The 22,734-nt window shown below is 57.3% G+C and overlaps 1 protein-coding gene across 5 annotated transcripts in view; it reads left to right on the top strand.

The window, feature by feature from the left end:
* Positions 1-22,116, top strand: part of CARD11 (caspase recruitment domain family member 11) — a 60,541-nt gene extending 38,425 nt beyond the window's left edge. For 2 of the 5 annotated variants that reach the window (XM_045541230.1, XM_045541232.1), the window contains exons 13-25: positions 968-1,068; positions 1,261-1,313; positions 3,018-3,150; positions 3,397-3,598; positions 3,939-4,065; positions 6,359-6,599; positions 7,284-7,380; positions 7,869-7,964; positions 9,523-9,658; positions 10,528-10,707; positions 13,178-13,302; positions 14,670-14,785; positions 16,644-17,274. In XM_045541230.1, coding sequence (XP_045397186.1) covers positions 968-1,068; positions 1,261-1,313; positions 3,018-3,150; positions 3,397-3,598; positions 3,939-4,065; positions 6,359-6,599; positions 7,284-7,380; positions 7,869-7,964; positions 9,523-9,658; positions 10,528-10,707; positions 13,178-13,302; positions 14,670-14,785; positions 16,644-16,848 — 1,812 coding nt within the window. In that variant the 3' untranslated portion in view covers positions 16,849-17,274. Of the gene's footprint in view, positions 1-967; positions 1,069-1,260; positions 1,314-3,017; positions 3,151-3,396; positions 3,599-3,938; positions 4,066-6,358; positions 6,600-7,283; positions 7,381-7,868; positions 7,965-9,522; positions 9,659-10,527; positions 10,708-13,177; positions 13,303-14,669; positions 14,786-16,643; positions 17,275-21,969 lie in introns of those variants that run through there. The other 3 variants (XM_045541234.1, XM_045541233.1, XM_045541235.1) reach the window with 3 other exon arrangements.
* Positions 22,117-22,734: the final 618 nt, after the last annotated feature.

The raw sequence follows: 22,734 nt of genomic DNA, 5'->3' as shown, positions 1-22,734 counted from the left end.
TTATGTTTATTTAAAGACCTTTCCACAGCCTCACAGTGTATTTACACCTTCCTGCCGCCTCCTTTCCCAATTTAACACTTGGTGGGAGGCGGAGCCGGGCCTCCAAGGGGCTGTAGCGAATCCAGCAGGCAGCTGAAAATTCTGCTGCAGCTTCGCCCCTGGCGGCTCCCGCGGCCTGGGGAGGCGAGAGAGGGGGCTGCAAGCTGCAAGAGCCGCCACAGAGCCCAGCCTGGGCCCCCTCCTGGCCCAGCGCCCCCCACTCCGCAGCTGCAGCTCACCTGGCCAGAGCCAGGCAGGGTCCCAGCCACCGCATCCGGTGCCGCTCTCCTCCAGCCAGGCAACAGAAGGCACAGGATTAGAAATTCTAACCCCGAGGGGAAGCCCTAGGAAGCTTGTCGGCTCAGCTTCCAAAATCAGGCCCTAGGGGAGGCAGAGATTTCATAACGAATGATGCTGCCTGTCTGATGGCGGCTCTGGGTGACAAAATCCAAGGCTGTTATTTAAGGCGGCCCTTGCCAGGAGCCGGCAGGCCTGGTTTCAGAGGTCACCCTCCAGCAGCTGTGCTGTCCAGGGGCATCCGCTGCCCTCCCCGCCACATCCCAGGCCCACACCGTCCATCATGCCCACAGCAGGCGCAGCTGGGGGACATCGAGCTCAGCCTGTGCGGGTGGCAAGGCACCCCTTGGCCTCCAGGGCCTTGGCTGGTTCCCTCCCGCCTGCATCCTCCCTGTGAGCAGATGTGTGAGCAGATGTGCTCCCAGCTCGGCCGCTGAGCCCCCCAGGCTGAGCTCGAGCCTTCTCCAGCCAAGGTCGCCACTGAGAACCGGCTCGCTGCACCCACGCCACCTGAGTCGGGGGGCAGAACCGATCCGAGTTAAATTTAGTCCCTGTGTATCTAATATTTATGCCCGTGGAGCCCGGGCGCGTGAATATCCGGCTCCAGCAACGCGTCTGTGTGTGTCTGAAGCAGCCCCACCGGAGCCGCAGCAGCATCATGTCAATCACCGCCGAGCCCCCAGGAAACGACTCCATCGTCAGGCGCTATAAGGAAGATGCGCCTCATCGCAGGTGGGTGGCAGGTGGAGGGAGGAGGGGGGACATCTGCCGGGCCCCCCCGTGTGCCAGTTTGCTCACCCCGTCCCCGGCTAGTCCGTGCTAAAGAACTTCCCTCCCCCCGGCCCATGCACACACAAGTTCACAGACGCTCACACACGCTCACACTCACACGAGTGCCCTCCCTGCCCCCCTCATGTTTTGCAGCACAGTCGAAGAAGACAACGACAGCGGTGGCTTTGATGCCTTAGACCTGGACGGTAGGTGCCTGTCGGGTCTGAGAGGGTCACGGGTGCGCCTCTCAAGAGCAGGACTCCTCGCACACACCTCTGACCTGCCAGGAAGGGGTCCTGCACACAGTAGGTCCTCAGGAAATGCCTGTGGAATGACTAAGTGAAGGAGATGAGCCTCTGTCCCCAGGCTTGCGTGTGGCTGGGGACGCCCTGGGATCACGTTCTCTATCTCGTCGGCAGTGGGGACAGAATTAGGAGAAAAGCTGTCGTGAGTCGTAGCCAAGCCCTGCAGAGGTGCTTGGCCCATGTACCGGCTCCAGTTTAATCCAACAGCTGCTCCTGGAAATACTGTTGTTATCACATTTCACAGATGAGGAAAGGGAGTCTTAGAGACACGGAAGAACGGTAGGGTGGGGGTGGGTCAGACACAGGGAATTCTCTTAAGAAATCCATATGTTATGCGGTTAACCAACCTGCACAAAATGAGTATAGGGTTGGGGGGCAAGGTTACTTTTCATTCCCTGAAATCGGGGGTGTAAGGCAGGCTGACATGGGGCTGAGGCTGTGGGATGGTCCTAAAACACCCTCGCGGGCAGGGCTGGTGCTATGGACGAGGGCACTCCCTTGGCCCAGAACCGCAGGCTCAGCCTCCAGGGACAGAGTGTGTGTGCGGTGCCAGCCACCCTCCCTGCCAGCCAGGAAGTCCAGCTCAGTCCAGCAGCTCTCACCTCGCCTCGTGCTAGGTGCAGGGACGCAGAGACTCACGTCCCCAAGTCCCTGCCTTGGCAGAGACAGTGCGGTTACAGCTGTGAGCCAGTGGGGCAGACGGATGCAGGTTCCCAGACCCGAGGAGCATCTGCAGGGGTCAGTGGGTCAGGAGAAGAGTAGGAAGGGCTGAGCCGGGCTCCCTGGAGGTGACTCCATGTTCGCCTCGGGAGGGTGGTGGCAGGAGCCTGCGGCTCGGAAGCCCCCAGATGTGCCCTGCCGGCCCCCTCGGGTCGAGGCTGCCCCACCCTGCCCCCACCCCGTGCCAACCAAGGCTGCCAGCAGATGAGAGGCACGATTAGTGGTCCTCCTTAATGGGGGACCATCAGAGCCACCAAGTGTTAAAGAGAGGTTAGTGCCTCATCCAGGCTGGGTAATGAGAAGAATTGAAAGAGTTTGGAAAAGGGAGAGCTGGGAAGAGAGGCCTGGGCAACCGTCCAAGGTATTTTGCAGTGTCGGGAAAAATCCCTCTGCAGAGAAGCCTTTGTTATCAGCCCCGAGCAGGACTCGCAGGTCCGGAGTGTGTGGAGTGGGGGTCTCTCCCCCAGGGCCCCCCAGTCGGGCCATGTGAGAATGTGGGGGGGTCCTCTGTGTCCGGCCCAGACCCTCCTCTTTCTGCCCTGCCCAGGCCCAAAGAGCGGAAGCTGGTGGGTGTTGGGGAGACCTAGGGTGCCCCCAAAATAAAAATCTGAGGACTCGATTCAAAGACAGAACCAGCAACTGCTAATGGAAAGACAACCCCCTACACCCTGCCACCACCTTTCCAGATACAAGAAAAGGATAAAAAGGATTCTTAAAAACCAGATCCCTACTAAGCGGGCACTTCTGGAGGCAGGAATGGCTTTCTCAGAAAGGACGTAGGGCTGGACCACCTTTACCCCGGGCCTCGGTGACCCTCAGGGAGGGGCAGGGGCAGGAGGGCCGACCTCTCTCCATTCGGTGCTGACGGCCCTTGCTCCCTTGCAGATGACAGTCACGAGCGCTGCTCCTTTGGACCCCCGTCCGTCCACTCCTCCTCCTCCTCCCACCAGTCCGAGGGCCTGGACGCCTACGACCTGGAGCAGGTCAACCTCATGTTCAGGAAGTTCTCTCTGGAAAGGTGCCTCCGCCATCGAGCCCGGGGGAAGCCAGGGTGGGGCAGGGGTGGGACAAAGGCCCCTTATCCCCTTGCTCCCCCACACGTCACACCACGTGGCCAGCAAGGGGGCCAGGACGCCCCGGCCCCTGATGGATACAGGAGGCTGTGCCGCCAGGGTCCCCACACCCCTCGCACCCCGGCGTGTCCTGGTGGAGCCTTTCTCTCCTCAGCCCAGCTGCCTAACTGCCGTTTCGTTTCCTGCCGCAGACCTTTCCGGCCCTCGGTCACGTCCGTGGGGCACGTGCGGGGCCCCGGGCCCTCGGTGCTGCACACGACACTGAATGGCGACAGCCTCATCACCCAGCTCACCCTGCTGGGGGGCAACGCCCGGGGCAGCTTCGTGCACTCGGTCAAGCCGGGCTCCCTGGCCGAGAAGGCGGGCCTCCACAAGGGCCACCAGCTGCTGCTGGTGAGGCGCTGGGGGCCGGGTGGGGGGTCACACGGCATGTCCCCTGCTGACAGAGGGGGCCCCTAAGCCCTACGTCCAGCTGCAGACCCCAGGGTGGGAGGCGGGATAGAAGCAGCCCAGGCCGTCAGCACCTGCAGGCCCTTCCCTCCCCAACTCCCCACGCGTGTTCCTGGAGCCCGTGCACACACACGGCACACGCGTGCTCCTGGGGTGCTTTCTGCCCTCAGCAGCCTGAGCTGGTCCTCTGTTCGGGATGTCTGACTCCCCGGGTGGAGCAGTCTCACCCCGAGACCCTGCTGCCCACGAAGCTGGGGCAGAACGGTGCGTCTTTGCTGTCTAGCTGGAAGGCTGCATCAGAGGTGAGCGGCAGAGCGTCCCCCTGGACACGTGCACAAAGGAAGAGGCCCACTGGACCATCCAGAGGTGCAGCGGCCCCGTCACGCTGCATTACAAGGTCAACCAGGAAGGTGAGGCCCGGCCGGCAGGAGACTCCGACCTGGCCTGGGGTTGGGGCTGGTCCCGGACTAAACAAGTGACCTGCCGCCCAGAGCCTCCGCTCCGCATTGTTCAGTGGAGGAACGCGGCACCCCCAGCTCCGTCAGCAGGCTCCGGGGAGCAGGGCTGGGAGAGCAGACAGGGATGGCCGCAACCTGAGCGTGGCTTTGCTGTCTCACGCTGGGCTCTTTCGCCAAGTCCCCACACACCTGCCCTGGCACAGGGGACACAGCATCCCCAGCCTCAAGCACACGTGTCAGAGCCAGGCAAGAGGAGGCAGTGACCCCGGCCTGGCCTGGATCAATCCTCCCTGCCAGGGTGAAGTTCCTGGGTGGCAGCAGCTCTGGGGTGGCCTCTCGGGGTGGCCTCACCATGCAGCAAGGCCCTTGAGCCACATCCCTGAACCCCAGGCCTTTTGCTGTGTGGTCCCCCCACCCCAGGACCGGTGGGCCTTGCCCTCCCTTCCCGTCTGGGCCCAGCAGCCTTTGATTCCTTATCTCCTCTGTTATCTCCAGGACAGAGCCCTGAGCTTTGTTTTCCATTTCCTGTGTCCCTGAGGTCTGAGTTCTCACTCTCACCGCTGGGCTTTCCTGCGTGATCATCTCTGCAGCTGGATCTTATTTTTAACCACCAGGGCTCATGAATGTTTCAACAGAGCATAAATAGCCGTTTCTTTCTAGCCGCCCTCCAGTGCCGCCTGCTCAGCTCCTTCCCAGCAGCGCCCTGCCCGTGCAGAAAACGATAATGACACTCTGTCCCGTCGCGGGCAGAGTCGCCCCCACACACGGGGCAGGCTGCTCCCCGCTCCCGAGGCCTGGCTCTCCGGCCGGGCAGAAAATCTCCAGGCAATGCCCTGCCCACGGGCTGGCAGTGCCACAGACTGCGATGTGAGCAGCGCCCCCCAGCGGTGTGCAGCGGCAGAGCCCTGCAGTCTGGAACTCCAGGGAGAGAAGGTTCCCTCTGCAGGGACCTGCTTGTAGACCCTTTGCTCAGAGGAGGCAGAGAGCTCAGATAGCGATTGCTGTTGACCCAGCTGGGTGGGTGGGAAGGACGCTGACAGGCGCTAGACAAAGTCAGACCCCCAAGAAGGACCCGCCAGGGAATCCCTGTTCCTCCACGCCAGACAGTGAGGACATGGGCCAGACAACCGCTGGCTGAAATGTCGCTGGAAGGTGTGGTATAGATACCCGATGGGTTACTCTGGGCCTGGCTGTTAGAACTGGTTTAGCTTCTGCTGCTTTATGCAGCCCTCTGCGTGTGGGACTGATTTGGGGATTTATATTATGGATTTATATCATGGACATTCACAGAGAGCTTGCTGTATTTATTGTACTTATGGTTTACACCTTGCTTCCTTCCAAAGTATTTGCAAAATTTTACTTGCAAAGACAACGACATGTAAGGTTAAAACAACACGTACCATGGTCCTACCTCTTTGGAAAACCATTTGGGAGTATCTGCTAAAGCTAAATATATATACACTCCATGACTTAGTAATTCCACCGTATCCAAGAGAAATGAGCATATATCTCCACCAAAACCAATGTGTAAGAATAACTCACCGTAGAGTTATTCACAGTAGCCAAAAACTGCAAAATGCAGATGTGCACACAGGAGAATGGATGAACGCCCATAGTGTGGAGTATGATGTAGCCATGCAAACGCACACACTCCCGCTACACTGCAGCGCCACGGACAAACCCCGAGCGAGGGGCATGATGTTGAGCAGCCGAAGCCAGAAGCAAAAGAGCAAGTACTGTTAGGTTCCGTGCATGTGATGTGAGGTGCAGCTTATCTGCCGTGACAGCGGTTAGGATCCAGGCACCTTTGGAAGGGCATTGGCAGAGAGCGCTCTGGGTGGTGGCTACCCCGTGTGTACATATGTGAAAATTCATCAAGATACATACTTAAAAATGTATGCAGTTTACCATATGTAAGTTGTGCGTCAATTTAAAAATTTAAAAAAGCAAGTGCTGTGTCGGGCTGGGGAAGGCGTGGAGATCGTAATAGAAATGCTAGTAGAGGCAATGGCTGCAGTTTGGCACAGATTTTACCTCTGTGCTGCCTGGCAGCCAAGGCAAAAAGGAAAACAGGTAAATGACACAGCTGCCCATGCATCAGGGAAGAACTTTTTGCTAGGCGTGAACTCTAGAGGCACGTGTGTCACCTGGGCACGTTATCTGAGGGTGGTGGTGAGTGACTTTGCGCTGGGAGCTGCCCCCCCCACAGACAGCCAGCTCCTCTCTTCCCCCCCGCCCCCCGCAGGGTACCGGAAGCTGCTGAAGGACATGGAGGAGGGCCTGATCACGTCGGGGGACTCGTTCTACATCCGGCTGAACCTGAACATCTCCAGCCAGCTGGACGCCTGCACCATGTCCCTGAAGTGTGACGACGTCGTGCACGTCCGAGACACCATGTATCAGGACAGGCACGAGTGGCTGTGTGCGCGGGTGGACCTCTTCACGGACCAGGACCTGGACGTGGGCACGATACCCAGCTACAGCCGGTGAGGCCAGAGCCTGACCACGAGGAGGACCAGGCAGGGGCTGAGGAGGCCGTGAGCATCGGCAAAGGGGCCACAGAGGAGCCCAGGCCACAGAAAGGCCATGCCTTTGCCTCTTGAACAGGGAGGTCCCCCAGTCTCTCCTCCCCGGGAAGCCTTTCCTTGCTCTGCAGGGACGTTTCTCTCGCCCTGGCACCCTGCTGCAGGCTGGTGGTGACCAGACAGCTTGGCACTCGATTCTGTGCCCTCACTGTGCTCCCTAGTCATTTCTCCCCCATAGGCCACATCCCGGCCACGGTAGGTCGTTACAACAGGACTGGCTGTACTGCAGGTGGCGCGTCAGGTAGCACAGAGGGCACATGGGAAGCATCTGTGAGACCTTAGTGTCTGTAAGACTGGAAACTGCTTCCCAGGCTGGTCCCACCAGGTCAGAATCGTCACACCAGACCTGCAGAGGTAACCGGGGCTCAGAGAAGTGAAGCCACTGTGCCACAGCCCCGCAGTGAGTCAGAGGTGGAGGCAGGATTCAGACGCAGATTCGAGGCACCATCTTCTCCCCGGGGTGCCCCTGGGCTCAGAGCTCACACCATCCGCAGGGCCGGGCACGCGCCCCACCTGCATGGGCACCGTGCAGCGCCGCTGCTGGCCCAGGCCCGCCCTGAGGCTCTGCCCCGCTTGCCTCCCCAGAGCCCAGCAACTGCTCCTGGTCAAGCTGCAGCGCCTGATGCACCGGGGCGGCCGGGAGGAGGCGGACTCCGGCCACCACACCCTGCGGGCCCTCCGGGTAGGTCTGCCCCGTGGCCCTGCAGGGCAGCGAGGACAGGGACCTTGCCAGCCTCCAATCCACCTCCCCAGGTCTTTTTTGGAGGGTGTAACAGGGGGCATCCATTCATATTGTTGAGATGATGACTTAAGGGGGCTCGGTTCCCTAGGAAGGGGACACCTTCTCTAGATAGAGCCCCATCCTCTTGTGTCCTGCCCCAGGCTCCAGCTTTGCCAGGGAAAAGGACAGTGGCTGAGCCATGATTTCCCATCCCAGCTGGACTGTAGGCTCTGCTGTCTCTGGCCTCTGTCAAACAGTCACCTTCCCCTAGTCTCACGACTCCTCTCACCCCTCCCCGACCACCCGCCCATCTGAAACCCTTTGATCTCACAACTGAAGCTTCAGCACAGAGGGGCTTGGCGACAGGTCGCCGGTTCTCCACAGCATCACTGATCTCACCAACCCTTCCAAGCCCAGCCGGGTCTGACTGATTGATAAACTCATTTCAGAACACCCTGCAGCCCGAAGAGCTGCTTTCAACAAGCGACCCCCGGGTCAGTCCCCGCCTCTCCCGAGCGAGTTTCCTCTTCGGCCAACTCCTTCAGGTAAAGCTCTCTCCAGCGAGCCACTGACTTTGCAATCACGGCCGGCAGTGGCCTTGCCCTCTGCCTACTGAGACTAGACGCCTGTGTCAAAATCACAATGCTTTGTGTTTGTATACCACTTGCAACTTTTCACAGTGCCTCACATCTGCTGTCCCGTTTTATCCTCTCAGCGACGGGTCGGTAGACAGTCTCTGTGCCTGTCGGAGGCAAGTCCCACTTTCATAAAAGATTTGAAGAAACTTGTGGCTAAAAGAAACTTAAGTTGGCTGTTCAAATGTTAATAGAAAAATCAGAAACAGTGTATCAGGAGAAGAAAACAAACATTCCCAATATCTAGGCCAGTATAGCTTCTCAGATTAACCATTACATTTATCTGAGCATCCTGGAAGCCAAGGAGAAAAGGGAACCCCAACAGATTCTATCTACAGAAACATTTTAGCTCTTCAGGACCAGAAAGGATTTTTCCCTGGTACTTAATTCTAAAAGGAAAAAATATTTTTTTTTTGCATGGATCATTATACAAGAAACATTGATTAGCACAATGTGTGCTATCTTCAGAAGTGAGTTCACATAAATACAGGTGCATTTTTTGTGACTATTTGTTATATCACCAGTTGACAAAAGCTAAGTGAGTCATATTAAAATGTAGTCCCATGAGCACGTATCTGTGTAGTTGCCACACTAATTAGACCCCAGCAGAGCCAATGTGACACTCCACTGCTCCATCCTGACATTGGAACAGAGGAAACCCAGAGCAATGGTTCCTGGTGTGACCTAAAACCCAGGTGGACACAAACAGGTGGCAGAGAGACACCAGGTGGGAGGGAACCCTGGCAAAGTTTGAGGTACTCCTCAAGGGAGGACATCTACAGTGACACACTGTTGTGCCCACATGTCACACAAAAGTCTAGAAACCTTGAGTCTCATACGAGGACATGCCGCCAGCTAGCACCAGGGCTGGGCTGAGACCCCAGCTCACCTGCATTCTCCTTCCTGCGGAAGGAAGGGTGCGGGGGCACAGCGTAGCCCCGGGAACGTGGTGTGAACCTGGCCACTGTGCCCACCGCTGGGGCATCCTCTCTGCCCTCTAGGACTCAACTCTGTGAATTGTAGCAGGAAGTGGGTCCCCCCGAGAAGACTCGGGGATACCGAGGCAGGGGTTGGGCCATAGTGAGCAGTGCTGAGGAAGACAGGGCTATCTGGCGCATGACCACCTCGTGTACACTGTGTGGGCTGTCAGCCAGGGGCCCTCACCAGCCAGGGCACCTCAGGTCCCAAGTGCCAGCAGAGGCTGCACCCGAAGTCCCCACAGGAGTGTAGGTGGGACTGACGGAGATGCCATCAGGGGCCTGGTTGGGCAAGAGGCTTGGGAGCTCAGGCATTTGCTCACTTACTGACCTACTAACCACATCTACCCAGTTCTTACAGGGAATTGACTGGCCCAGGGACCCCCGGGGCAGGGCTGGGATTTGAACAGAGCTCTGGCTTTGTCGGGATCAAGGTGGCTCCACCTGATTAGAGGCAGGAGACCGACTGGTCCCTCCCTGTGTTCCTCCAGTTTGTCAGCAGGTCCGAAAACAAGTACAAGCGAATGAACAGCAACGAGCGGGTCCGCATCATCTCCGGGAGCCCGCTGGGGAGCCTGGCCCGCAACTCGATGGACGCCACCAAGCTCTTGACCGAGAGGCCGGAAGGTACACGGTGACCGCAAGGCCCCTCCCCACCGCCACAGGCCACACAGCCCCACCTGAGGGCACATCGTCCCCATAAGGGGCCCAGAAGTCTGCTTGACCGGGAGAACCATGCAGCCTCCTAGGGTGACATCCGCTAAGCTCACCCCTCATGGCGCCACGATCACTCTGAGCCCAGATGCCACATTAACAGGGCTGTTTGCTGTGAAGCATCAGGGACTGATTTCTCCACCCACCGAGCGCCTCTTGCCGTTTACCCAGCCAGTGAGGGGCCCCTGGGTACACCATCCCCCATGGCAAGGCCCCCAAGCTCAGGGGAACGCAGGCCAAGGCCCCAGGGGACAATCAGAAAAGGGCCAGGAACGAAGTCAAGGGACAAGGCACTGGATTCTGGGGGATGTTAACAGATCCCCAGTCCCGAGCCTCTTCCCAGCGCCCCACGCACTAGCCAGATGGGGTTTGGCAAAGTGGAACTGAGGCCACAGAGCTACCACTTGGCTCTCATGCCTCACTGTTCCCTGCCGGATGGCACCTGCAGGTCCCACGCTATGCCCCTCCTCTGAGAAGCATCCTTGACCGGCTGCTACAGCAGCCCCTCCCTCCCAAGCCCTGCCAGGATCCATGCGCTCCTTGTCTGCCTCCGCCCACCTCCCGCCCCCGCACGAGGTCCCCACAGATGTGGCCCCTGAAGACAGGGCTGGATGCCCAGGGCTCCTGGCCAGTGGAGCGCGGGCGCCGCCCTGTGCAGTGGCCCCTGGGACCCAGCCCCAGGTGGCGCATCCTCCCCGAAGGCCTCCTGGGCCCCAGGGCTGAGCAGGCACCCCCGCGGGGCGGACAGGGCCCTGACAGCCGCCCTCTCCTGCCCCCGCCAGAGCTGGACCCAGAGAGCGAGCTGGGCAAGAACCTCAGCCTCATCCCCTACAGCCTGGTGCGCGCCTTCCACTGCGAGCGCCGCCGGCCCGTGCTCTTCACACCCACCGTGCTGGCCAAGACGCTGGTCCAGAAGCTGCTCAACTCGGGGGGTGCCATGGAGTTCACCATATGCAAGTCGGGTGAGCAGAGGCCACCGCCTTGGGGCCCCCGAGGGAAGCCAGTGGACGAGACAACCACCCCTTTCCTCTCCACCACCCCCCCCCAAAACCTTCCCACCCCCTTCCTCCTCCTCCATCCCCGGGAATGGAGAAGCTGCTTCTTCCTCGCCAGGTGTAGACAGTGAGGGAGTGAATCCACTCCCACATTGTCTCTGTGGCCTGGGGACCGGGGAGAGCCGCCTCCCCTCACCTCAGGGTGAGAGGGTGAAGGTCACAGGGTTAGCCAGGAGTTCAGGTCCCCACTCAAGGCCCTAGGCTCAAGGCCAGCCACCTGTCACTCTGGGCCTTAGTGTCCTCGTGCACAGCAGGGTGATGGTGCCCACCCCGGAGGCTGGCATGAGGTGGCGCAGATCGTGAGGCCCAGCCCTGCTGTGCTAGACCCATCATCAGAATCATCGGTGTTTAAACACACGGGTGCCAGGCTGGGCGTGGTGGCTCCAGCCTGTGACCCCCGCACTTTGGGGGGCCGATCGCTTGAGGCCAGGAGTTCAAGGCTGTGGTGAGCTGTGATTGCACTGCTGCACCCCAGCCTGGGCAACAGAGCAAGACCCTGTCTCAAAAAAAAAATAAATAAATAAATGCCCATGTCCACTCAGACCAATTAAACATCAGATGTCTAGGTTTTTTGTTGTCTTAAATGGTGGTAAAATAAGCATAACACAAAATTTGCCATCTTAGCAATTTTAAGTGTACAGTTCGGTGGCATTAAATACATTCTCATTGTGCAGCCTGCTGGCCACCATCCATTTCCAGAACTCTCCACCTGCAAACCGAAACCCTGTCCGCATTAAGCCCTCACTCTCCACCCCCTTCCCCCAGCCCCCAGTAACCGCAGTTATACTTTCTGTCCCTCTGCCTGGGGGCAAATCATCAACCTGTTTCCTCCCCTGTAAAACCAGGATCCTGGCGGCCACTTCTCATAGAGGTTGCAGACAGAGCCCAGCCTGGGTCCAGGGTTTCACCCCCCAGGGGGAACAGACAGGGCACAGATATGGGTTCCACAGCTCTCTGAGCGGGGGCTGCAGCCCACCTCCTTTCTTAGCAGGGCTTGAGTGGCCCCCACAGCCCCCAGGCCCCAGCATTCGGGAGCACAGGAATCTTTGGAGGGTGTGCACTGATCCCCTTCTCCTGCCTGACCCCTGGGAGCCACTTGCTCCATCAGGGACAGGCTCGGGGAGAGGGATTTCACTTCTGCCTGAAGCCCCAAGCACTGTTCCCCTGACACCCGGCCGATGGGAGGCTTAGTAAAAAGTCTTATTTGAAAACCCCGCTTAGCCCCATTGACCTCTGCAGACATGTCTCATCTTTGCCTTGGTGTCTTCACAGCTGGTGGCTGTGGGTGGTTCCCTGCGTGCTCTGAGTTTGCACTCGGTACCTGGGGACTGGTGTGGGCTCCCCCAGGCCAGCCGGGACCTGAGCAGAGAATTTCAGACCTGAACTTACTCCATACTCCTCCTCTAACAAATGGAGAACCTGAGGCCCAGAGAGGTTAAAGACATGCTCAGGGTTACCCAGCAAGTGAGTGGGGCCTCTGATACACACCTCCTCCTCCAGGAAGCCTGCCTGCACCCCTCTCCCCCACACTTCCTCAGTGCCCCCAGATTAAGTAGCCCGTCCCTGTACCCACTAAGTTTTATTATATAATTATCTTCTCCCCAGCTAGACTGCAGATTTTTTAATACATCAGCTGTGTTTTTAACATTTTTATTTCTACTGCCTGACCCTCAGTAGGGTGGGGTGGGTGGGTGGACGATGGGTGGATAGATACATGGGTGAATGGATTGATGGGTGGTGGATGGATGGATGAGTGGATGGGAGAAGGGGTGGGCAGATGATGGTTGGGTAGGTGGATGGGAAAATGGATTGATGGATAGATGATGAATAGATGGATGGGTGAATAAACACATGTGTAAATGAACAATTGATGGGTGGATGGATAGGTGGGTGGGTGGATGGATGGATGGTTGGATAAACAGATGGATGAATGGACAATGGTGGGTGGATGGATAGGTGGGTGGGTGGGTGGATGGTTGGATAAACAGATGGATGGATGGACGATGATGGGTGGGTGGATGTATCAGTGGATGATGGTGAATGGGGGGTGGACACATGATGGGGGGGTGGCACAGGAGATTCTTCATGGTTGGCGACTGGAGATCAGCATGGCACCAGTGCCTGAGCGACTTGTCCATGAGTATTTACTGAACACCTCCCTTGTGGGCTGCCATGGGGAGTGTGAGGACATGTGACCTTGGCCCTGCCCTCCAGGGGCTTCACAGTCCAGTGGAGGAAACGGGGTTCATTCAAACATGGCTGGAAGGGGGTCAGACACCGAGTCCTGTAGAGCCCAGAGGGGACGGGCAGGGTCTGGATGGGACAATCGGCCCAAGCCCCCCTCGTGCTGCCTCAGGACTGGTCCCTCTGTCTGCAGACATTGTCACGAGGGACGAGTTCCTCAGAAAGCAGAAGACAGAGATCATCATCCACTCCCGAGAGAAGAACCCCAACACTTTTGAGTGCATCGTTCCCGCCAACATCGAAGCCGTGGCAGCCAAGGTGAGGTGGGCACTAGGGGGCTGGGCAGGGCTGGAATACCGGAATTATTTTTGGGAGGCCCCCTGACCCCAGGCGAGGGTGGGATGAAGAGGTGTTCTCACCTCCCCATGGCCAAACCTTCTCCACATCTGCCCCATGTTAACTTTCTCTCTCCGCCCTCGTTCTCTGGCTCTGATGTGGGTTTATATTTTGGAACCACCTTCTATTTTGGTGGCTTCCTGGTGCTGGTGTGCCAGCTCACATTGTTCAGGGACGTGTGTGTGTCTGGTTGTGATAATAAGGGCCAGACATAGAGGACGAGCGTGTCAGGGTGAGAGACAAGACGAGCAAGCAGGTGACAGGCACCGTGTTCACCAAGCGGGAAAATGGGGCATCAGAAAGGTTGCTGGCCGCACAGCGGAGACATTGTCCTCATGCAAGGCTGAGTCTTCTGGAGCCAGGTGTCGTGAAGGAGTTTTCTCTTGTCCTAGCAGTTGGCAGGTCCGAGACAGGGCAGTGTGGCCCCAGCGTCCTGGGCAGGGGCTGTGGAGGGCAGCTCTGTGGGGACAAGAACCTTGGGGAGGACAGGGGCAGGCACCCAGCCAGGACGTCTGTCTAGCCCGCTCCTTGCGTTACACATGCAGATAAAAACACAGGCAGAGCCATCAGCCATCCTGGAACAGTTTATTGTTTTTTAAAGTCTGGGCTGTAGCAGTTTAGGAAATTCTGACAGCTGGAGTGGTTAGAAAATGAGTTGGCAGGGTTGGAGCCAAGAGCTCGTGTTGGCTGAGAAGGTGATGCTGTCCGGGGTGACGCTGCTAGAAATCTGGCAGTGGCCACGCTGTGGGGGCTGGGGGTGGTGAGTGGCAGGAGGTCCGGGGGCGCTGGGCTGGCCGTTTCCACCCCTGGGCCTGGGTGTGTGCAGCTTGTGAGCTTCACTGAGATGCATACTTAGGACACTGTATGTATGTTCTCTTTCAACGCAAAGTTTGGTGGCTTTTTAAAGCGATGCCTCTGGTGAAGCAGGGGTTGTCCTTTTTCGGAACGAGGAGCTCACTGTTAAGGACCCTGGCGGAAGCTCCCAGCCCCCCTCACCTTCGTGCATTTTCTATCCTCTGGCCTACTGCCAAGGATGCCCTTGAAGGCCCACAGGAGTAGCAGGTGTTTTATTCAAACGCGTTCCCACGGCCTGCTTCGCCCAGGCGGGGGCCTGGCCTTTGCCAACGGCACACCGCTGTGCCCGGCAGAGTCCTGCGGCTCCCTGCACAGCCGGGGTCTCGTCTCACGGAGGTCGGGTCTCACCTGTGCAGCCTGGCCCTGCGTCCCAGCCCCACCCAGGTTGGGGAGGGCAGGTGGGCCACCGCTGACCACAGCCACTGTGCTCGTAGAACAAGCACTGTCTGCTGGAGGCCGGCATCGGCTGCGTGAGAGACTTGATCAAGTCCAACATCTTCCCCATCGTGCTCTTCGTCCGCGTGTCGGAGAAGAACGTCAAGAGGTTCAGGTAGGGCTCCCAGGCCCCCGGCCGCCCCTCCCCCACACACCCGCCAGGCCCCGGGCTCCCTGAGCCTTTGTTCCCCAACCCCTGCCTTATCCCCTTAGCAAGTCCTCATCAAGTACAGAACCCAAGTCCTGGACAGACCCGGCCCCAACCTCAAGGAGCTGATGCCAAGTGCAGCCTCAGAGACAGTAACTCACACGTGGGAGACAAATGCTGAGGGGACAGGGCAGGGCACCGCATGACCCGGGGTGGTGGAAAGCCTCAGGGATAAACCTGTGACAACCACTGCGGGGAGGGCCCCAGCAGATGCTAGAGGAACAGCTGGTGCCCAGACCCTGAGGCAGGGACGTTCCCAAGTGGGCCAGAGTTTGGGCGCATGAAGAGAGGGGGCCAACCCATACTGTGTCGGGCCACACTGGCCATGGGATGGATGTGACTCATTATTCCAAATGCAATGGGAAGCCACTGACGTTCTGAGCAGACGAGTGACGTGGTCCAACTTAGGATGCAAAGGCTCCTCTCACCCCTGTGCCGACACAGGCAGGGTGGCTGTGCGGGCCCGGCGCTCTCTGCGAGGCCACGAGGAACAGTCTGGATCCTGTTCAGGGTCGAGCCTGTGGGGTTCATTAGAGGGTTGGCTGTGGGGTTTGAAAGAAGGGATGGCACTGAGGTCTGGGGACTGGGTGACAAGGACAGACTTGCCCATAAGTAGCATCTTCTCCGATCCCCGCCTCTCCTCCGGCACAACTGCAAAATAAACATCAGGACCCCATTTTACAGGTGGGGCCACTGAGACTTAGACAGGTTGGGCCGCTTCATTCTTTCTCACCAAATATTTACTGAGCACCTACTAAGAGTCGGGCACAGGGAATCCTTCGATGAGCAAACGAGATGAACATGCTCACCGCGCTACCTTGTGCCCGTTAGGATGGCCCCACCAAAAAAAATGGAAACTAACAAGTGTGGGTGAGGATGTGGAGAAATTGGAACCTTGTTTGCGGCTGGCGACAGTGTAAATGCAGGTGCTGTGGAAGACGGCACGATGATTCCGCAAAAGGTTAACAGTAGAGCTGCCCTTGACCAAGCTGTCTACTCGTGGGCACATGCCCAGGAGAACGGAAAGCAGGGTCTCTAAGAGATATTTGCAAATCGTGTTCACAGCAGCGCCATTCGCAGTAGCCACAGGGTGGAAGCACCCAGGTGTCTGTTGATGGGGAATGCATGAGCGAAATGAGGTTTATGCACACAATGGAATATTGCTCAGCCTTTATAAAGGGAGGACATTCTGACACCCGCTACAGCATGGATGAACCTTGAGGACATCATGCTCAGTGACATAAGCCAGCCACAGATGACAAACCTGTACAACGCCATTTGGATGAGGTCCCAGAGTAGTCAGATTCCTAGAGACAGAGGTGGAACGGTGGGCGCTGGGGCAGGGGGGAGCGCCAGGGGGAGTCAGTGGTTAATGGACTTGCAGTTTGGGAAGATGAAAATGTTTTGGAGCTTGGCTGTGCAACAGTGTGAATATACCTAACGCTACTGAATTACCCACTTAAAAAGAGTTCAAACGATAAATTTTATTTTATGTGTATTTCTTCATGATCAAAAGTAAGCATTTGTTTAAATCTCCGCCTCTTGGGATTTGCCTAACGAACAACACAAAAGGGCACAGTCCGCAGCGTGAGGAGGTGGCAGGCGCTCTGGGGGTGCCAGGCAGGGAGGGCAGGTGCCGCAGTGGTCAGTGGGGGGGTCGGGTGGCCCAGGGACCCACAGTGGCACCACGGTGGCCGGGCTGACGGGCATCACACCAGCACCCGGTCCTGCAGCGTCCCCACAGTCCCCGCGTGTCCCCCCGCAGGAAGCTGCTGCCCCGGCCGGACACGGAGGAGGAGTTCCTGCGCGCGTGCCGGCTGAAGGAGAAGGAGCTGGAGGCGCTGCCGTGCCTGTACGCCACGGTGGAGGCCGACATGTGGGGCAGCGTGGAGGAGCTGCTCCGCGTCATCAAGGACAAGATCGGCGAGGAGCAGCGCAAGACCATCTGGGTGGACGAGGAGCAGCTGTGAGCAGGCCCCGAGTCTGAGACCCCACGTGGGGACACGGCCGTCCTGCTGCCCACGGAGCTGCCCGGCCGGGGGCTCTGTCCTACCCGGTGGTGAAGCCCTCCTTGGAGCCCCCGGGGACAGATACACCTGGCAGGGGCGGAGCAGGGCGTAGTTTATTCCACCGGGGCTGGCCGGGCCCAGCTGTTCGGCCCTGCTGGCTGAGCAGGGAGACGGGGCGCAGAGGACGCCAGCCAGAGGCCCGAGGCCAGCCGGCCCCTCCAAAGCCAGAGCAGCAGTTGAATGTAACGCATGGGACAGAGGTGCTCCCCGTAGGGCCTGGGGACGCACTGTGAGCACATTCCCAGGCAGGACAGATCGGGGAAGGGGGAGTGCACCATGCTATTATTTCTCTCTTGCATTAAAATTTCTCTATTTCTTTGGTTTTTATTTTTTAAGTTGTTATTATTTAATAGTTTGCAGAGGTTTTCAGTTCTTGCCACCTTCCTAACCTGAAAACCACTCCCAGCAAGCTTAGTTGACACCCAGAAGGGCTCCGGCCCCACGGTCACTGGTGGGATGAAGGGGGGGTGACCATGTGTCCCAGCTTCCCCGGACAGGCCTGATTCACACCTGGGCTTGGGCCATGCTTACAAAAGCACCCACTTTGACCAGCGCGTCCTGATTTGGACGATAAATTATACCTTCACCTGGGAAGGGTCTGTCCTTCCGTAGGCTCTGGGGAGGTCTTGCTGTCTGTACCCTGCACCCGCCAACTCCCGCCCCGAAGCAGAGCCCGCTTACTCCGCGCTTCCTCCGCACACTGCTGTCCCTGTCCCTGTGCATTTAGCGTCCCTGCCGTGCACCCTCACTTCATCCTCCAGTTCAGGAAGGGGTCTATGCCCCACTGCCCGGGAGCCGGGGGAGTGCAGGAGAGCCGTGTTTCCTCAGCAGCAGCAAAGCCCTAAGGGTTCTAGAACCATTCTTCTCCTTGACCCCCTCGATGCAACCTTGCCAAGTATGGACCCGACGGGCACAGCCGAACCAGACCAGGTTGCGCCCTCGGCCAAGAACCACGCTGCATAGGCAGGAAGCTGGTAGGAGGCAGGCTGGGATTCAAACCCAGGTCTGCTGGTGTGTTCGTGGGAACTGTGGGAGCAAGTGCTAGTTGACAGCCCGATGTCCACACTCCCTTCCTTCCTAACAGAATCCAGATTTATTCTGGGAATCTGTGGGCACAGCTAAAAGATATATTTCCCAGCCTTCCTTGCAGGTAGGTTAATCAATGGAATGGAAGGGGAGGTTTTGGAGAGAAACAAAGCAGACAAACACCACTTTTCTGCCTGGGATGGAGACATGATGGCTGGAGCTCCAGCAGTGATCTTGGATCTTGAGGTGATAGTGAAGAACAGGAACCCTGGGCAGGGGACAGTGGAGCAAAAAGATGAAAGGAGCCACTGTCACTGGTGACACTCAGGAGCCCAGGACTACTGTTTGGGTTTCTTTTACATGAGACAAAGAAGTTTTTATGTTGTATTCAGTGGCTGTTAGTTCAGTTCTCTGTTACTTGCAGCGGCCTGAAGCAATTCCTGGCAGATACAGAAGCAGTCCTTTTCCCAATGGTTTCAAATACCACGGGCATGGGGGTTGCTCCTCTGCTAGGTTTTTGCCACATAGGCAAGGTATGAATTGTTCATAAAAGAATTCAATTAATAAAGACCCGACCTAAAAAACAATACTGTGTGGCCTGTAGCATTTTCTGGCATTTTGACCCGTGGAAGACAAATGAGCACACCAAAGCGCTGGGAGGTGGGAGTGAATGGACGGGGGTCCAAGGAGGGCACCTCGTTCTCTCCTCTCTAATGATGCATCCCTACATCACTGTTTCTGAGCTTGCCAGGAAGTGCAACATCTCTGAAAACAAAAGCATTCCTCCAAGAGCCAGTTAGCAATGCTGCTTTTTCCAGCACAGCCCCGGGAAACAAGTTGGATGCGCCGGGTATAGAGAGGCCATGATTCCTCGGCCCAGCTGCGGTTATTTAGGGCCGGAGAAGCCGCCACGCCAAGAGATGCGGGGGCTGGAAGGCCTCTGCTTCCATCTTGTTAAAGCCCTAAGTGAAACAGTAAATTTCCCCCAAGCCGAGGCCATGGCGTTTTTCCCTGGAAGTCGTGCTTCCTTGTAAAGTGCTTAGTGCCAAGTGGACAGACGTGACTGGAAAAGAGTCCCAGATAAAAGGCCTGTTGATTGATTTATATTTATTTAACTTCAGAATTCTTGGGCTTGTCGTGCAAACTCGTGGCTTGCATGTAATTTGGGGGGACAAGGGGTGAAGACAGGCCATGCATGGGGAAAGATATCTGAAAAGAATTTGTGGTGTTTTTTTTTTTTTTTTCCTTTGCCCAAGTGATTGTAACAGGCCCCAGATTTCAGGGCTCGGGGGTGGATACTTGCTAATGAGAAGGGTGGGAAGAGATCAAGCCAGGGCAGGAATGAGGCTCCCTGTGCTGGGCTCTCTGCTGGATGAACTGGTGAAATTAGCGGGAGGCTGGGATTGGCGCCCGGAGGAACCCATCACGTGCAGATTTCAAAGGAGATCTCCAACATCTGCTGTAGCTCCCGGGTCCTGTTTGTCAGCTACTGACAACCCCTGCGGCTGCCTGGAGGGCCAAGCAGGGCCTGGGGGTCCCAGGGAGGGACTGCACAGAGCTCCCTGCACGGTCTGGTTGCAGCTCCAATTATCTCACAAGGGTCTGCATGCCGAGCTTGCTCTCTGGAGCCGGCCCAGGGTGCAAGGAGGCTGCCCACACAGCAAGCTGGAACCTGTGCCAGGCTGATAACACCTCAACGGTGCTCGGTCCACTTCACAGGACCCAGCCAAGCAGCGCAGAGCACTGCAAGACGCAAGCCCCAGCAATCGTGTCCTATGTGTACATGCACACTTTTCTGGGGAGAAAGTCCAGTTTTTCTCAGATTCCCAAAGGGTCCCGTAATCCCAAAATGGTTAAGAACCATTGCTCTTGAGTTTGGCAAATATTTTTTGAGCTCCTACAGTGTGCCAAGCACCTTGCAAATGTTATTTTACTTTACTTACCCCAAAACGCTTCTCTGTTTTATACAGAAGACAAGTGAGGCTCAGAGAGGTTAAGTAACTTGACCAAGGTCACACAGCCAGTAAATTAGAACTCCATTCAGGTCTGGTAGATTTGCCAACCACAGCCTGTCAGCTGGATCTTCCAAGCCAGAGCTGCTGTTTGGGGCCCCGGAGTGTTGGCCATGCATCTCCTCTGCTCTTCAGTGACTGGGGAAGTAGTCGCTGTCCTGGGCAGTGACTGGCATGGGGCTGGGGTCACAAGATGACAGATTGAGACTCTCTTGGATGAGGCAGCCGCTCACACCCTGCAGCACCAGGCCAACCGGCCCTGGGCTTCTACTTAAGCAGGCCACAAATCTGGGGACACTGGCTTTCTCGCCCAACCCAAGAAGGAGCTGCTGTGGGGAAGGGGCGAATGCAGGAAGGGAATGTCTTTGAGCTTTGGCATCATGCCACCATGCTGCCCTCAAAAGCCACCATATCCACTGGCCTCATTTCCCTGGAAGTGCTTCTCTCTGGGTTGGCATCCTGGTCAGCCCTACTTCCCTCTCTCCCTGGGATTTTTCTCTGATAGTTCTGCCAGGTCGACCAGGATGCTCTGGCGGCTTGACTGGGAGCCCTGTGCCCACTCGGGTCCCTTTCATCCCTGAGTGTCCTGCAAGAGCTCTGCCCAAGGAGCAGCAAGAGCAGCTGTCAATGTCGGCCCCAAGACCCCACCCCGTTAGTTTCCGAGGTCATTAAGTGTGGCATAGATTGCGTCCCAAGAGAAACGAGCTGTGTGCGTGGGCTCCCCACTCCAGCCCCCATTTCCTGGGCATCCACCTTGAGGACCACAGTGGGCAGGACCTCAGGGACAGCCTGGGGAGCTCCCAGAGGTCCAGATCGGCTCTGCCCTATTAACCATCCTTTCCTCTCAGGGCCCATGGGAGCCCACCTTCCTCTCTCTGGCCCCTGAGAAAGGCCTCGTGGGTAGTGGCAGGTAGAAGGGGCCACACATTCTTTGACCCTCCTCTAGCAGAGACTTGAGGTCTGGTTTTCTTCCCCTCCCATCTGGGCTGGCCTGGGACTGCACTGCCCCAAATAGTGGCACCCTGCTGGCACCTTTGAGAGGACCAGCAGCTTCCATCCTGGTCACCTGAAGCCCTGGGCTGCCCTGTGAGAAACAGGAGAGACCACAAGGAGAGGGAGGCGGCCAGCTGGGCCCAGCCTCCCAGACATCCCCTCCAAGGTGCCAGACAGGTGACAATAGCCAGCTCTGACCCTCCAGACTAGTCCAGCCACCAGTTGAGAACTCCTGAGTGACCCCAGCCGACACCAGGTGGAGCAGAAGATAAGCCCAGCCCTGTCTAGAGCCCTAACCCAGGAGGTCAGGAGAGATAATAACATGGTGATTGTTTTAACCCACTGGGTTTTAAGGTCACTTACACAGCAACAGACATCCAGAACAGGAGTGTAATAATAAAAGCACTAGACTTCAAGTCAGCCACGCCTGGGTCCCAGCCTGGGCAAGCCATGTGTTTGCTGTGTGACCCAGGCAAGTAGCTTGACCTCTCTGAGCCTCAGCTGCCTCATCTGCCTGGTAGAGATAATTGGCTGTGAGTTAACTCAAGTGGTTGCATCTGGCAGAGAGCACCCACTGGATCTGAGTTGCTTCCGAGTCTGGCGCTGTCGGCAGCATCCCCAACAGCTCCAGGAAGTGGTGGGTGGGCTCGTCCCTGAGTGATGATTCTGAGAGGTGGTTAGGGCTGGTGCTAAGACCCACTTTGCAGATGAGGAAACTGAAGCTTGGGAGCTAGGATTTCCATCCAGCTCTCCCGGCTCTAATCACATTCCTCCCCACTTCTGCTGAAGTCTGGAGTTTGCTTTCTCCTACTCCGCCATGTCGGGGGTGTTCCTGGGGGCTCTCTCTCACCAGGGCATATTCCACCTACTTCTGGAGAGCCGGCTGCCTGGCCCTGCGCCCCATGGGCCAGGGCTGTGGGGTCTCCACAAGGGGTGGGGGCCACTCCCGCTGGAGCTGAACCCTGACTTCAGTTTCCATTTCAAACCCCAGGAACCCAGACTGAAAACAACAGGAAGTGCCTCCCCACCCCCGCCCTGGCCAACTCCTTTTGGTGCTGCAGGCCCAGGTGGTCCTTCTGTGGTCACCAGGCTGCGGGGTCACTTCGGAAAAGGAGAAGAGAGACCTTGAGAACAACTGCAACCTCAGGGGGTTGTCCTGAGATCGAATGAAGCTGCAGGTGTAGATCACCCATCCAGGACCATCCACAGTGGCCACGGGACATGGGGTACCGGCCTGTAATTTCTCAGACCAGCCCTTCCATCCATAGAAGTCACAGCAAGAAGTGCACAGCACCAGGAACCCCAGAGAGGAAAGAAGCTTCAAGGTAGAGAGGCTTTGTTTTCATTTGAAATTTTGTATCTATTTTTAATAGATAAAACACAGAGTTCAAAAGCTGGTCATTATAAAGGCTCTACACTTAAAATCCTCTCCTCTCCCCATCCTCCAGCCCCCTCCTTCCCACTACACACACAGGAAACCATGTTTATTAGCATCAGTGCGTCCTTCCAGAGCTCCTCGTGCTCACACAAAGCATATTCACGTACCAACCCCATTCCCTCCTCTCGTCGCAACACCACAGACAGCACATTGTACACGCTGTGCTCTACCTTGTTGGGGTTTTGTTTTGTTTTGTTTTGTTTTTACTTTAAACATGTATCTTGGAGCTCTGATCAGTGCATATCTTGGGGCTCGGATTGGAGCAAACAGGTGCGCTTCCTCCTTTTGACAGCTGTCTGGTGTCCCACCGAGGGCTGT

This window comes from Lemur catta, chromosome 2, assembly GCF_020740605.2.
Source record: "Lemur catta isolate mLemCat1 chromosome 2, mLemCat1.pri, whole genome shotgun sequence".
Classification (NCBI taxonomy): domain Eukaryota; kingdom Metazoa; phylum Chordata; class Mammalia; order Primates; family Lemuridae; genus Lemur; species Lemur catta.
The sequence above is the reverse complement of the archived record's forward strand: the minus strand, read 5'-3'. Positions and strand labels throughout refer to the sequence as shown.